This window comes from Marmota flaviventris, chromosome 17 (assembly GCF_047511675.1).
Source record: "Marmota flaviventris isolate mMarFla1 chromosome 17, mMarFla1.hap1, whole genome shotgun sequence".
In the NCBI taxonomy this organism is placed as follows: Eukaryota; Metazoa; Chordata; class Mammalia; order Rodentia; family Sciuridae; genus Marmota; species Marmota flaviventris.
The window spans coordinates 72,057,210-72,073,556 of NC_092514.1; the positions used below are offsets into that span (position 1 = coordinate 72,057,210).

Here is a 16,347-nt window from a genome sequence, read left to right on the forward strand (position 1 = left end):
AGCCCGAGGCACAGAGCCTGCCCTGAAGAGCGAATAGCTGGGAAGAAATGAGGGCAGAATTACTCAAGGACAACCTAAGCATCCGATAGAGGCAAATTATTAACAACAACAACAACAAATATCTACCTCCTGAGGTAGGTACTGTCATCCCCCTTTTACACTTGGGAAAACTAGGTTAAAAGCAGTTCAGTCGTTTTCCCAAAGCCACAGAGCTAATAAGGAATAAATCCAAAAAAGCAAATAGAGCCCAGCTCCAAAAGAGGCTGCACTTTTCCCACAACATTGTCTTAAATGCTGTGCCTAGAAGCCTCTGAAGGTCCTGGATGCTTCAAAAGGAGGTAACATTTATATTAAACTGGAATCCCACAGTAAAAAGGAATGTACCATCAAGTCAGCATCTGGGGTGTGAATGCAGGGTGGAGCAGGTGGAGAGGTGGGGAGGAGGGGGCAGGGGTGTTGAGGGTTCACCAGAAAAGCAGGCTAGACAGGGAACAATCACAGGGTAACTCTATCTTTCCTCCACAGTGTGCTGTCCTTGTTTGAAACAAAATTCTTGGCAGATCCAATGGCTTTTCTAATCACTCCAAGAAAATGAATGAATAGTTCTTTTATTGGGCCTTAAAAAAATATATAATCCATTCTACAAATTGCTCAACCCCAGTTCAGGTCAGAGTGACATTAAAAACTCTGAATCACAGTTGTTAGGAATATGCAAATAGAAACCATAAGATAATGCTACATTACTGAATGGAATGATTTAAAAGGACACTGACAATATCAAATGCTGACAAGGATGAGGAGCAACTGGAACTCTCTCATACATTGTTGGTGGGAATGCAAAATGGAAATACTTCTTTGGAAAATAGTCTGGTGGTTTCTTAAAAAGTTAAATATATATTTATTATGCAACTCACGAGTTGGGTGTGATGCTGCACGCCTGTAATCCCAGTGAAGCAGGAGGCTGAGGAAGGAAGATCACAATTGGAGGCCAGCCTCAGCAACTTAGTGAAGCCCTTGGCAAATTAGCAAAGATCCTGTCTCAAAAGAAAATATAAAAAAGGACAGGGAATGTAGCACAGAGGTAAAACATCCCTGGATTCAATCCCCAGTACTTAAAAAAAAAAATCAATAATGCCACTTAGGTATTTACCCAGGAAAAATGAAGACATAGATCTACTTAAAAACCTATAGGCAGGGGCTGGGGTTGTGGCTCAGTGGTAGAGTGCTTGCCTCACATGCGTGAGGCACTGGGTTCAATTCTCAGCACCACATATAAATAAATGAATAAAATAAAGGTCCATCAACACTAAAAAATATTTTTAAAAAACTATAGGCAGATGCTGCTGCAATTACATTCATAATTACCACAAACTGGAAACTACCAATTTCCCATCAGCTGGTGAATAAACCAATTAGTTCATTCATAATGAGACTAGTACTCAGCAATGAAAAGGAACCACCGACACAGCAACAGTGTGCCTGGATCTCAAAAGCTTTATGCTAAGTGAATGAAGCTAGGCATAAAGTAAAATGTACAACATTATCATTTATATGACATTCTGGAAAAGGAGAAACAAGGGCCACAGAAAAGAGAACTGTAGGTGCCATAGGCTGGGAGTGGAATGCGGGGACTGAGACAGGGAATGAGGAAACTCCGTGCTGTGGTGGTCCCATGCCTGTACAGAGTTGTCAACGTTCCTGTAACTAAATGCCCCAAAAATGGTAAATTTTACTGTACATAAACTGGACCTCGAGAAAGTTGATTTTTTTAAATATTTATTTTTTGGTGGAGATGGACACAACACAATGCATTTTTTTATTTTTATGTGGTGCTGAGGATGGAACCCCGGTCCCGCCCGTGCTAGGCGATTGCTCTACCACTGAGCCACAATCCCAGCCCTGAGAAAGTTGATTTTTTTAAATGAAAGAAAAAGAACCAAGAGTGTATAGTAAATAGAAAAAAAAAGTCTAGTTTTATGCATGAAAATATTAGGAGGAAATAAAACAGAGCTTTTGAATGTTTAAAGAAATTACCTATCCCTTATGAATTTGAGGATTCCCTAGAAGTTCTTTTTTTTAAGTTGTCAATGGACCCTTATTTTATTTATTTATATGCAGTGCTGAGATTGAACCCAGTGCCTCACACATGGTAGGCAAGCGCGCTACCACTGAGCCACAACCCCAGCCCCCAAGAAGGTTCTTGCTATGATTTCTCCGTACTGAAACCACATCGCACCCTCCCATTACACCCAGCTTCAAAGGAAAGCTTTCTGGCCTGTGGCTCCTGTGGCCCTCCCTGGAGCCCTTTTTCTGAGTCCAACCATCATCCAACAAGCATTTTTACTCAGCACCTGCAAAGTGCCGAGTACCATTCAAGGTACCGGGGTCTAAGCTACAAAGGTAAGCTCCTACTGCCAAGATGTACCAGGCAACAGTAAAAACTAGAGTTTTGCGGTTAAGATTGGACATCTGTCCAGGGCCCTGGTGGAAGCAGGTTAAAAAAAAAAGACTAGACAGATTGGGGAGGCGGGGCTGAGGCATGGAGGATGATGGAATTTATCAGTCAGGGTCCCAGCTGGACATGGATGGAACATTTGGACAGAGTAATCAAAGAGTTACTCAAAAGGTTATGTCCTGGGACACACTCTGAGGCTAGAAGGGGTGATCTGCCTCAACCGTTCACATGCTGGAGGGTCCAAGGGAACGAGTGATATCCAGAATTCAAAGAGAGAGGGAGCGAGCCTGCCACAGGAGCGGTGGTGTCTCAGGGCCTGGAAGGGAGGGAGATGTGCATTAGATACCCCACCCCCACCCCTCTCCTGCCTCCAATTTCCTGCCCATCAGGTGAACCCACAGAAAGCAAGAGGGCAAGGGAGCCCACTGTTGCACCCCATAAAAGCTCAGCCTGTGGGGCATGGAGACAAGTGCAGGAAATGGGAAGAGATTTCCAAGGGCAAATGGGCAAGGGCCAGCACCCAGTTCTTAGAGCGAGTGGAAGGAAGGCCCAGAAGTGTAGCGAGCCTGGCCCTCCCAGGGAGCAGGAATACCTGGCCCAAATGTAGAGCTTTTGACTAGTGAAAGTTTGAGCCTACACACAACCTGATAAGAAGCTTGAATTTTATTCTATGAGCAATAAAAAGCCTTTGAAGTAGAGAAATATGTCCTCATTGGGTCTTAGTGAATCATCCTAGCTGGGGCAGGAGGGACAAAGTGATGGAAGACAGAGAACACAGCTGGAAGTGAGAGTTGATAAGAGCTGAACCAAAGCAGTAACATGTGGATAGAAAAGAAAAAGCAAAAGGAACCCTGTTAATTAGTGGTTCCTCTGATTTGTGTTCTAGGTACAACCGAGGTATAAGCAACCTCCCCTCCAAACTTGGTATAAAACAATAACCATTTTCTTATGTTTTTGCATTCTATGTGTTAGTAATTCAGACAGGGAGCCTGCTGAGATGGCTGGTGACTGTTCCATGTGTCTGGAGTCTCGGCTGGGAAGACTAGCGTGACTGGGGCGGGGCTTAGGGAGCTGGAGTCATCTGAAGGCTCTTCACTCTTGTTTCTGATGCCTACACTGCAAAAGCCCAAAGGCTGGGCTCAACTGAGTCCGAAGACAAAGCACCAAGACTTCTAAGAGGGAGCATCTCAAGGATATATATAGCGGGGCACAGAGGTGCACACCTGTAATCCCAGTGGCTCAGGAGGGTGAGGCAGGAGGTTCATAAGGCAGCCTCAGCAACTTAGTGAGGCTCTGAGCAAGTCAATGAGACCCTGTCTCTAAATAAAATATAAACAAGGGCTGAGGGTGTGGCTCAGTGGATAAGTGCCCCTGGGTTCAATCCCTGGTGCAAAAAAAAAAAAAAAAAAAAAAAATGCATATGAAAAGAGGCTGCTCCCGGAGAACAAGAGGGAAGCTGTGTGGCCTGTTAGTACCTAGCCTGGGGAGCAACATCCCAAGTCCCTTCTGCCATACTCTATTGGTCAGAATAGTCTCAAGCCCACGGATTTAAGGGAAGCCCCCTCTCTTCGGAAGGAAGATCAAAGAATTTAGCATCACATTTAAAACTCCACATTGTGGGTGATTCTGTTCTCCATACTCCTTCCCCTTAACCTCACCCTCCTTGATTCTGACCCTTGGCTCCAAGTCTTCTCCCAGAAAAAAAATGGCATCTCCCAGGTGCACAAGTCGCCTTTAATGTCTCTTCTCTCTTCACCCCTACATCAGTCCACTGGTAAGTCCTGATAATGTTGTCCCCCAAACATATATCGTATCTTTCTGCCTCCATCTCCACTGCCCCCATCTCCACTGCCCCCACCTTCGCCAGGGCCCAGTTGCCTCTCTCTACAGTGGGCCCCTCACATCTGTTTCCAGTACAACAACCCTCGGACTTTCAAAATGCAGCTCACAACACCTTCCTCAGCCCCACTGAAAAACCTCTTTACCCTTTCATGAAACAGTCTTGGCAGGGCCCCCCTCAGGCCGGGCAGGGTTTGAGCTGCCCTGTTCCTGCCCCCATCAGCCCCTGGGTTCCACCCAGTTTCTCCAGTTTAAGCGCAGCTCTCTCTGCTCTTCCTTCCTGGGCTTTGTACACATTGTTCCTTTGGCCTGGGACATCCCTCCTCCCACTCTTCATAGAGCTGTCTCCCTCTTATCCTTCAGGGCCTTGTCTTAAAAGTCTCCTTCCCTGAGAGATTTTCTAATCCTAGCTAATCAGCCCCCAGTGTGTTTCCTAAAATATTTACCACCATTTCAATTTTTTTTCCTTATTTGTTTTATTTCTGTCTCTCCTACTGAAATTCAAGCTTTGCATAAACAAGGACTGAGCCTGCTTGTTCTCTGTATCCCCAACTCTTAGGGCCATGTCAGCACACTTCAAGTATTTATTGGATAGAAGAATGGAGGAAACTCCTGGGTTTCTGGCTTGGGTGGTGCTACTTTGGTAACCATTTGCCTCAGTGGTAGGAGTGACATATTTGGGCCAACTGTTTCTAGAATTCATCTTTCAGATTTCGCACGAGCTATTCAGGTGGGGCAGGTTGATCTGGCCTGGGACAAAGGGAAAAGGGGAACTGTGGAATGTGATCATAGGGGGATAGGGGTGAAGAAGGAGGCCAAGGAATTTGGTTCTGCAACTGGTTTGAGATCATGTTTGTTCATTCATTGGGCACCTGCTGTGTGCCAGCCAGAGTCTCTGTGCTCAAGCAGTCCTTGCTCCCTGGGAGGGAGACCTGCCACAGGCAGTGGGGCAGAAGAGATGCTACTGTGCAAGATGCAGTGGGAGCCCAAGCAGTCACAGTGGGCAAATGGGTCCTGGGGCCTCCCCACAAATCTCTCCTCTGGATGCCCCAGGCCTGGGACTTCACCTGCCCCCCAGCCAGGAAAGTAAACATACACATACACACCGCACACAAGTGTGTGTGTGTGTGTGTGTGTGTGTGTGTGTATCTCCATCCTAACAGCAAACACTGAATAGTGCTGTTTGCTGCCAGGGCCCTGGGTACTCTCCTATGCCTTTGGCTTGCTTTACTCTTGCAATCCTCCAACAAGTCCTGAGGAGGTATAAAGGAGGAAGGATGGATGCTTTGGGCAAAAGTATCCTAGATAGGCCTAGAGGGGTTAAGCAGCAAGGATTTGAGGTAAACATATGGAGGCACTTCCTGCCCACAAGGGCTGTGAGAATCTGCAATACTTTCTCTTTCAGAGCAGACAGTTGTCTGGGACCAACTCAGATGGTGTGCCAGGGAGAGGGAAGGGACACCAGATGACCTCACTCACTCGGCTATATTGAGCGCCTTACCCCGCCAGGCACTGACCTCAGACTGGTGAAAGGGACAGATGGGGCCAGCAAAATCATTCAGTGCACTGTGCACTCAGCGAGGGACATTCACTGGACACAAGGTTTGGGGATAGGCAGGGAAGTGCTGACCGCAGGAACGTGGGGACCCGAGGAAGGATTGCTGGTATCACTTGATCCTTTGACCACAACCCAAGATGCACAGCGCGTGGGGTCCGCTGACACCCTGAGGGCTCACATGCACAGGCTGGACGGCCGTCCCCTCCCCCAGAGCGGCTGGGGTGACCGGGAGCGGCAGGGACCCGCCAACGTCAGCGCTGCCCGCGCGCTCGGCGTCATTTCCGGCGGCTGAGCCTGGCTGGGCGCGGAGGTGGAGGATCGAGGCCAGGAGGTGGGCAGAGGCGTCCGTGCCGCCGCTATCGCATCAGTGTTCCAGCCCAACCCGCGCCAAAGTGGCGCTCGCGGGCAGGGCGTTTCCGTCTCCGTCTCGGCAGCAGCTGTGAGCTCCAGGTTCGGGTTTGGGTTCGGAGTCTGCACCCAGCTCCAAAGCCAGGATCTGGGCTTGCATCTCCAGGTCTCTGAATGGCTCTGGTGGGGATGACATCCCGGTAGGGGATGTCAAGCAGACCCGTGGGAATCATACTGTCCAAACCTTGGGAGGTCATGAATCCATCCAGGATTACCAAGGTCAGGTGGTCCATCATGTCCCACCCCTGGGCACTGCCCTCTGCTCAGCTTTGACTGACAGAGAAAAGCCTGAAATGGATCCCAGGGCTTGTTGGCTGATAGCTCCGGGAGGCTAAGGAATTTCCTTCTTGGAAGGCAGGTCTGCTGTCCCTTCTCATGGAATAGTTTAGAATGTTCTGTGCGCCCCAAGCACAGGGAGTGGCCCCACCCCACCAAGGGCCAGGCATTCTGCTGAGCCAGATCAAAGGGCCAGCACAGGCCTGGCACATAGCAGGCACCCCCAACCCCAGCCAGTCCACAACTCCAGGGTCACTCAGACTTTCACTCTTGTGCCCTGCAGAGGGGGACTGGGAGGCTCCACCACCTGGGTCAGTTGGTCATCCAGCTTCAGCCCTACACCCACCCCTGGCCCAACCTCATGGGACCCAACACTGAGAATCCAAATTTGCACCAGCAGTTTGAGCTCTGGAAAAACAGATCCCAGCACATCCTCAGTCCCTGTTGACTGATGTGTGCCCTGTCCATCCCTGCCTGTGGCTGGGGCAGGAGGAGGGTGGCTACAGAAGGGGTATATTTGGGTTAATTATGCTGAGGGCTTGACCTGTGTAGGCAAAGCTAAAGGCTGAGAGATGGCCCAGGAGCTGGATGTTTTTCAAGTGCGGGGTTACCTAAGTGGTCCCTGAAAGCATCCTTAGCTCCAGGGGTTGGAGGTGAATCTTTGGGCTAGGAGACTGCCTTTAACTGCTTCAGCAAGAGGGAGACCTTGCTAGCATCCTTAGTGCCCAGGCCGGGTAAACTGAGGCAGCTCTCCCAGGCCTGGCCTCAGCCCTTTGCTGGTCTGCCCTTGCTTGCCTCTGGGGACTTCTGAAGCTCCCTAAGGTAGTCCTGGCTCCCGTGAGTACCTTCCCACAGAGCTTCAGAGTGAAGAAAATGACAGACAGCTGGACAACTGGGGGCAGGGCAGAAGCTGAATCTGTGAATACTTAGTGAGCTTAAGGTCCTGACCAGATCCTTCTGGAACTCAGTCCCTCAATCTGCTTGTCCCTTAGACTCATTTTGTCCCCATCTTGATAAATGGCATCACCATCGCCCAGTGACTGGAGATAGAAATCTAAGATGTCGCTCTGATGCTTTGATTGAATTGCAATTTAATTTGTAATTCAATCTGTCTGCACATCTTATCAGTGCTACCCCAAATATTTCTCACGTCTCTCCACATCTACTGACACAGCCTTGCCCATCTCACCATTTTCTCCCTTCTAGACTATTACAAGAGCTTCCAAGCTTATTTTCTTGCTTCCTAGAAATTCCAGACTCCAAAACTACCAGAATGATACTTTACAAATGAAAATCACTTAGGAAAAAAAATCCTTGGGCTGGGGTTGAGGTTCAGTGGTAGAGCGCTTGCCTATCATATGTGAGGCCCTGGGTTCTGTCCTCCACACCACATAAATAAATAAATAAATAAATAATCCATCCCGACTCCTCACCATGACCCTAACTCCTAGCTCATCCCTCCTCTACCCACTCCAGTCCAGCCACACTGGCCTTTCCTCCTTTCCTATTGGATGTTAAGCTTTTTCCTGCCCCAAGGCCTTTGATCTGTGGTTGCCTGTGCCCAGGACATTCTCCCCCCAGAGCTTGGCATGGCTGGTGCCATCCCATCCTTTGTGTATCAACTTAGATGTCACCTTCTAAGAGAGGCCTCTCTGGAATACTGGTTAGAAGCCATCTGTTGTGGTTTGTATATCAGGTGTCCCCCCAAAAGCTCCTGTTGAGACAAAAATGTTCAGAGGTGAAATGATTGGATTGTGAGAGCTTTAACCTGGACAGACAGGATGGCAGGTGGGGCATGACTGGAGGAGGTGGGTCACTAGGGGCTTGCCCTGGAAGTGTTCATCTTCCCTGTGGCCCCTTCTCCCTTCCACTCACCCTCCGCCTCCTGCCAACCTCAAGCTGAGTGGCTTTACTCTACTGGGTTCTTCCCCATGAGGTGCCTCCTCATCTTGGGTCGGTCCAGAATAATGGCAGTCTGTGGACTGGGACCTCTGAAACCATGAGCCCCAAGTAAACTTTTCCTCCTCCAAGTTGTTCTTGTCAGGTATTTTGATCACACTGATGCAAAAGCCGACTACAACACAACCCCCAAATTCTCTCCCCCAGAGTCCCATTAATTTCCTTCGTGGCACACGTCACAGGTTGTAATCACTTACGGACACTTATGGACCATCTGTCTCCCCACGAGAATGGAGGTTACACGAGGTCAGGTACTGCCTGTGTCTCACTTATAGAATTTTTTTTTTCTTCTTGAGCAAACTATTTGGTTGTATAGGATATATTCAGAAAAGTGCACACATCTTAAGAGTACAGGTGGATGAATTTTCACCAAGTGAGCACACTTGTGCAACCATCTCCAGGTCACGAAACAAAACACTCCCAAATAGGGAGTTAGTGTTTAATGGAGCAGTTTCAGTTTTACAAGCTGAAAAGAATCCAGGAGATGGATGGCAGCAATGCTGTACGACATTATGAATGTATTTAATACCACTGAGCTGCACGCTTACCAAGTTAAGATGGTACATTTTATGCCATGTATATTTTATTGTGATAAAAAACATTTTCAAATTAAAAAATAATGTAAAAAGCACTCCCAACTCTTTGGAATTTTCCATGTCTTCCCGAGGACAAACACTCTCCTAATGAGTTTTGTGCTTTATGTAAATTGTATCAAATAGGATTGTTGTTATGGTTTGGGCCTGGAATGTCCCCCCAGAGGCTCAGTGTTGAAGGCTTAGTCCCCAGTGCAGCTATGTTCAGAGGTGGGGCTCTCGGGAAGTGACTGGATCATGAGGGCCTGACCTTACCAGTGAATGAATCCATTAATGGATTCATAATTGAATAGACGATTGGAAGGTAGTGGAAAATGTAGGAAGTGGACTTAGTTGAAGGGAGTGGGTAGTGGGTATTAGGCGCATGCCCTTGGGGACCATAGTTTGTCCCAAAACCTTTCTTCTCTGCTTTTCTCCCTTTTCTCTCATGATGCTCTGCCTTGCCAAAGGCCCCCAAAATAGTGAAGACTACTGACGGAACCCCTGAGCCCCCCACCAGAAAAAAAGCTTTTCTCCTTTAAGTTGTTTTTCTCAATTTGGGGGGGTATGGAGATTGAACCCAGGAGTGCTTAACCACCGAGCCACATCCCCAGCCCTTTGTATATTTTACTTTGAGACAATTTTATTTTGAGACGGGGTCTTACCGAGTTTCTTAGGGCCTCACTCATTAAGTTGCCGAAACTGGCTTTGGACTTGCAATCCTCTTGCCTCAGCCTCCGGAGTCTGAGCTGCTGGGATTAAAGGCATGTGCCACCACACCCAGCTCAAGTATTTTGTCATAGCGATGAAAAGCAGCCAACACAATTGCGATAGGCAGAACCATGATCCCCAAAGAGGTCTACATCCTCATCCCCAGAATCTCTGAATGTGTTACCTTGCAAAGGAACTTTGCAGATGTGATTAAATTAAGGACTTTGAGCTAGGTCCTTGAGTTTTTCAGGACCTATATCATTACAAAAGTCTTTCAATATCATTACGAAGGTCTTTATAAGAGGGTGGCAAAAGAGATCCAAGCAATGCAACATGAAAAGGATTCCACCTGTTTGTTGCTGTCTTTAAAGATGGTGGAAGGGCAATGGTCAAAGAAGGTTGGTGACTTCTAGAAGCTAGAAAAGGCAAAGAAACAGATTCCCCCTTGGAGCTTAAAGGGACACAGCTCTGCCCACACTTTGACCTGAGCCAGTGGGATCCATGTCAGCCTTCAATTCTATGAAAACATAAGAAAATATGTGTTTCAGGCCACCATTGTTGAGGCAGCTTCTTACAGAGCAACAGGAAATGAATGCAGGTAGGTATTTTTTCCTGGCATCTTTGCCCAACATGTGAGTTGTACCATATAATATTCCATTTCATTCCATGAATATACCACATTTTACTCATCAATTGCCGATATGGTTATTTCCAGTGTGCACTAATATGCATAATGCTGCTAGGAACATTCTTATACATTTCTTCTACATGCTAACATAAGAGCATATTTCTGTTGCACATATATAGGAATAGAATTGCTGCATTATAGAACTTGCATATACAGTGGACACAGTGATGCATTCTGCATCACAGCTTCGGGACCTATTCCCCAGCTGCTGGAAGGGCTGCTAGCTGACCACTCTGAGCTGCCAATCCTCTCTGTGTATGTGCCCCAGTTGAAAAGGACTCCTTTGGTCAGGGGCACATATACTTCCCAGAGCTGCCCTGCATCCACTTGATGACTGGTTGATACATGCAGTAGGGGGATGTGAAGGCTCCTTTTCCATTGCCACTTGTAATATTTTTAAAGGGTCACCCCAGATTCAGAGTTCTTCAGGGATCAGGGGAGGCTTCTGTTGAGGCTACATCCCAACCCAGCTTTTCCCTCTGCCCAACCCTGCTTCCTCCCGTTCCCCGGAGAGCACTCCTGCATGCTCATCTCCATCTCAGATCAGTTTCTGGGGCATCCAACCTGCAATATCTTCTTTCCACTTTCATGGATATTATCAAAAATGTTGGGGCTGGGGATGTGGCTCAAGCGGTAGCACACTCGCCTGGCATGCATGCAGCCCGGGTTCAATCCTCAGCACCACATACAAACAAAGATGTTGTGTCCGCCAAATACTAAAAAATAAATATTAAAAAAATTCTCCCTCTCTCTCACTCTTCTCTCTCCCCCTCTTAAAAAAAAAAATGTTCTAAGGTGGTCATTCTGGGATACCACCAGCAGCCTGAGAGTTTCAGTTGCTCAGTATTCTTGTCAGCCCTAGTATTTTATTTAAAATACACACACGCACACACACATATGATATTTTGCCACTGTGGGTGGGTAGTGTGAGTTACTCAGCTTTCTGTCACTAAATACCCGAGATAAGCAACTGCTACGGTTTGGAAGTGTCCCCAAAGGCCCATGTGCTAAAGGTGGGTCACCATCCTGTGGTGCTATTGGGAGAGGTAGGGCTTGGTGGAAGGAAGTTCATTGGAGGTGTGCCCTTCCAGTGAAGGGGCTGTTAGGCCTTAGGCCTTCCTGTCTCTCTGCATCCTGACAGCCATGAGGGCAGCAGTTTTCTCTGCTGTGTACTTCCCCCATGATCTACTGCCTCACCATAGGCTCAAAGGAAACCATGAACTGAAACTAGGAGCCAAAAGAAAACTTTTCTCCTTATAAACTTATTTATCTCAGGTTATTTTGTCATAATGCTGGAAAGCTGACTTATACCCAGTGAACTGAGAGGCTGAGGCAGGAGGATCACAAGTTCAAGGCCAGCCTGGGCAACTTAATGAGACCTTGTCTCAAAATAAAAAAGGGCCAGGGATAAAACACAGTGGTAAAACATCCCAGTGTTCACATACTGAAAACAAGATAGAAATACTATAAAATAAAACAAAAACGGGCTAAGCATGGTGGCGAACTCCTGTAAATCCAGCAGCTCAGGGAGCCGAGGTAGGAGGATCACAAGTTCAAAGCCAGCCTTAGCAACTTAATGAGTAACTTAGGAAACTCTATCTCAAAATAAAAAGTAAAATGGGCTGGTATATATCTCAGTGGTTAGGTGCCCCTGGGTCAATACCTGGTCCAAAAAAATTAAATAAAATAAATAAAACAAACAAACAAAAAAAGAAATAAAGAAAACTGATGAACACATCAACTTATAAAGGTTTTATTTTGGCCCAGTTTTGGAGGTTTCTGCCAATGAGCAGATGTCTTTCACGGTTTTCTCCTAAGGATTTGAAATGTTCATCTATTTTGGATACAAATCCTTTGCTGGATATTTTGCAACATAAATTCTGAGTTGGAGAAACTCAGTGCCTCAACAATGCCAGCCCATGCTGGGCCCCAATAAAAATGGATTACATGGATGTTTGAGTCTGAAAATTCCTTTAAAGTAAAGAATGCTTGGATATGTGAAACAATGAGACTTTAGTGATCGTAATCGGATACAGGTATGGGTCCGCAGGAAGGGAGATAGAAACTAAAAGAGAAAAGCACAGAATGCAAGTAACACATCCTCAAAATTTGTCACTCCCAGCCTTCAGTTTTTGGCTTTGGTCTTTTAAGCACTCACGTTTTTAAAGGTAATTGTAAATTAACACTATTCAAAGAATGTCCATGGAAGATATTAATGGGCCCGCCGGTTCTACGCGCTGAGGACCCGCAGTAAACAAGATCCTTGTTTCCAGGAGATCTAGAAGAAGAGACAACAACAGGTAAACAAAATAATTCCAGAGAGCAGTGAACTGAAGAAGTCGGACGTGGAGGGAAGGAGGAAGGGGGTTGATCCAGCAACTCCCAGGCCGGGACACAAGGAAGGTCCCACCCTTGGCCCCGCCTCTAGCTTTGCATACGCCTCCTGATTGGCCAACGGCGGCAGGCACCGCCCCACGGAGCTGGCAGCTCGGGAAGCTGCAGGGCCAAGATGCAGCCGCGGCTCCGGGTGTCGCCGGGCGGGCCGGGGACAGCTCCGGCCAGAGCCGAACACCGGGTTCCCGCTGCGACACCCGCACGCTCCTAGCGCCCCAGACCTGACGGCGGCCCCGGGCCCTCCCTGCCGCCATCCCCGCCGTCGTCTCCACCCCTCCACCCTTTGTGCCGCCGCAGCCCGGCGCCCCGGGGCTCCGCGGGACCCCGGCCGGGCGGGACCGCGGCGGTGCTCCAGGCCCCGCGTGGGCTCCCGGCTCGCAGCCGATGGCCAGGGGGCGCGGCGCGGGCGGGGGCGCTGCAACCCGAGTCCACGACGCGGGAGGCTCGTCCCGCCTCCGCTGCATTGTCCCGGACCCCGCGCCCCGGCCCTGAGCCGCGCCACCGCAGCGCCCGCCCACCGCCGCCGGCGGGGCCATGCGGAGAGCCACCAGGATGGAGGACTTCGCAGAGGAAGAGGAGCCCTGGTACGACCAGCAGGACCTGGAGCAGGGTGAGCGCGGCAGGGAGGGAAGTGGGGAAGCGGGGGTCCGTTACTCCATTGTCGGGCGGCATCACCCCAAGAAGGGCTGGGCTGGACCTAGTGAGCCCGACTCTGAGCAGTGATGCGTCTGGAGAATGGGGACGGGGAAAGAGGGGCGCTGCCCGAGAGACCCAGACTGATCGCCTGATAGAGCTGCAAAAGGGGATGGAGGCGGTCTTCCTATTTCTCCAACCGACTGAGCATCCATCATCCAGCTCGCCCGCCTCATCTTGCGGGCAGCAACTGCCCAGATGCCCCTGGTGTTGTTAGAGGCCTGGGTACTGGCTGAAGGTCTTTGGAAGGTGGGAGGGAGCTAATGGTATGTTTTGCTCAGAGGGTGCTGTATGTAGAGGGAAGTCATCTCCTTCCAAATCTAGCAGCACCTGTCCCTCCAGGATATCTAAACTCTGAGACTCCCAGAAAGTTTCCCCAACTCGCTTCCCTTTTACCCAGGGAAGGGATGGTGCAGGGACCATGCCGCTGGAGAAGGGGAAAGTGGAGTCTTCTATCTGCCTTCATGAGGAAGGAGTCTCCCAAGGCTTCCTTTCCCTGGGGCCCCTCCCAATGGCTCAGGGTTTGGAGGGAACCCGTTTAGGTAATTCCCAGTGCCAAGTTAGAGCCTGAATAAGGAGAGCCACATCCACCAGCCTCTCATCTGAGGAAGAGGGGGCCACAGGAAGGGGGTTAGGAGCTGGTGATGAGGTGGCCAAAGTGACATCACTGCGAGGAGGGAGGAGCAGGGCTGTTGGGACAGGAAGGAGGAGGCCTGAGAGGGTCAGGGCCAAGGCTTGCTGGAGTGGAGTCAAATCCATGCTGTCCTCCCCCAAGGTGCCTCATTCTTGGGTGATGAGATCTGGAGGGGGCCAGGAGGTATGTCCAGGGAGAAATGACCTTCCCATGGTCACAGGCATGCCTAAAGGATATGGACACAAGCAGTGCAATGTGTGCCATCACACCCTGGTCTCCATCCCCAGGGCATTTGCGCTCCTGCTTTGCCTGGAAGGGAAACATCCACTCAAGTCCTAGAAGCTTTGTGTCCTGGGCCTGACCCACTTCCTACGCTGCCAAGATTCACAGGCAGGGGCTGGGGATGTGGCTCAGGCGGTGGCGCACTTGCCTGGCATGCGTGCGGCCCGGGTTCAATCCTCAGCACCACATACAAACAAAGATGTTGTGTCCGCTGAAAACTAAAAAATAAATATTAAAAATTCTCTCTCTCTCTCTCCTTCTCTCTCTCTCTAAAAAAAAAAAAAAAAGATTCACAGGCAGATGAACTGTTGTCCTTATGCTTAGACTATGGGCTAATCAGGTTCTCAGCAGACCATGTGGGATGGCAGGCTCTGGGCTATATACCCTGCCATGCTCAGTACCCTGGAGTCCAGCCGCGGCCTCCCAGTGAGATGGCCTACACTGACTGTGATGCCCTTCTTCCCCATCCTAGGCACAAACACCTATGGGTCTCACTTAAGTGCCAGACACCATCCTAGGAGCTGGCAACAATCACAGCCCTGACCCTCTCAGTATTCTTGGTGAGTGGAGGAGGCCTACTTGTAACTAAGAAAATAGGTAGTAGAGCATTATGGGATGGCTTCCTGGAAGAAGCAGGCTTAGAAGGAAAGGTTGGAAACTGGAGTTCTGGGGAAGATGGCCTCTCTGGAAGGCAGATGCTGATACTAATGCAGTATCATTAAGTTCCTGCACCCTTAACCAAGGTTTGGCACCATGCCCGGCCCAGATGTGGGAGGAAGGAGCTAGGGAGTAGGGATGGGAGTTGTGCAGCTTCTGAGGAAGGGAGAGGTATTGAGATTCCAGCAGGGCTGAGCAGCTATGCTCTGGGGCTGGGTGGGGGATGGGCACTGCAGGCCCAGCTTCTCTCCCTTCTGGCTTGTGGCTAGGTCAGCACCCTCAGTGGGAGCTGGAGCCCAGGAATGCAAGGAACCAGCAATGAAATAGTCTCAGAAGAAACTGGAGCTTTTCACCCCAAACAAGATGTCTGTTTGCCATGGGCCAGGTGCCATGTTGAACCTAGGGATATAGTCTCTGCCCTTAGGGGACCCTACGCTCCAGCCGAGGAGACCAGTGGGATCAAATTAATGACCATCATAGTGCAAGGAGTTCTGTAACCCCTTGGCCCAGAGAGAGTGAGAGCAGAGACTCAAAAAGGTTTATGCCAAAGCTCCTTTGAGCCAGGAAGTGAAGGAAGGAAGGGGAAGGCATTCTAGGGAGAAGGGATGCTAGTACCAAGGCTTGGAGGCTTGTAAAAAGACAAGCAAGTGGGGTGGGGGACAGAGGAAGTCCTGGATGCAGCTACTGGAGCGATAGCCCCCTTCCTGCCCCCTAAGGGCACACAGAGAGCTGAATGTGGAGCAGGGTGGCCAGCCAAAGAGCAGCCACATGGGGGTCAGGGGCCCTTTCCTCCTTCCCTACTCCCAGTTCCTGAACTCTCTTCTTCCGAGTTGCTCCCTGTTGGCCTGCAGTGGCCTGGGAATAGTTTTCTCATCAGCCACCTCTCCTTCCATGCCTGTTTCCCATGCCCCAGGGCAAGTCCTGACTTCACTCTCCAGCAGCGTGACCACAGAGATCCTGTTTGACTTTGATGCTCTCTGTCCCAGTGGAAGGAGGTGATTGGGACAGGCGAGGTCTTTAGATTCACTGTGTTCCCTCTGCCCACTGCCTCAAGCACCTGTAAAAATAGAAAAAGCCATTAATTATTAAGCACAGGCTCTCTCTGCCCACCTCCCTCCCCCACCTTGGACCAGTATGGAAGGCCTTGTGGACATCTCTGTCCAGGCTGAGACATGGCTGCTGAGTCACAGATTTGAAGTCCCAGACAGGCAATGACCGTCT

At 49.4% G+C, this 16,347-nt stretch overlaps 1 protein-coding gene across 2 annotated transcripts in view; it reads left to right on the plus strand.

The window, feature by feature from the left end:
* Cdr2l (cerebellar degeneration related protein 2 like) overlaps positions 1-16,347 on the plus strand; it is a 28,534-nt gene that overhangs the window by 2,679 nt on the left and 9,508 nt on the right. The window contains exon 1 of one of the 2 annotated variants that reach the window (XM_027955766.2): positions 13,335-13,470. The exons of the other annotated variant lie outside the window; for it this stretch is intronic. Within the exon in view, the coding sequence (XP_027811567.2) occupies positions 13,395-13,470 (76 nt within the window). The 5' untranslated portion in view covers positions 13,335-13,394. Of the gene's footprint in view, positions 1-13,334; positions 13,471-16,347 lie in introns of those variants that run through there. 2 annotated transcript variants of the gene reach the window in all.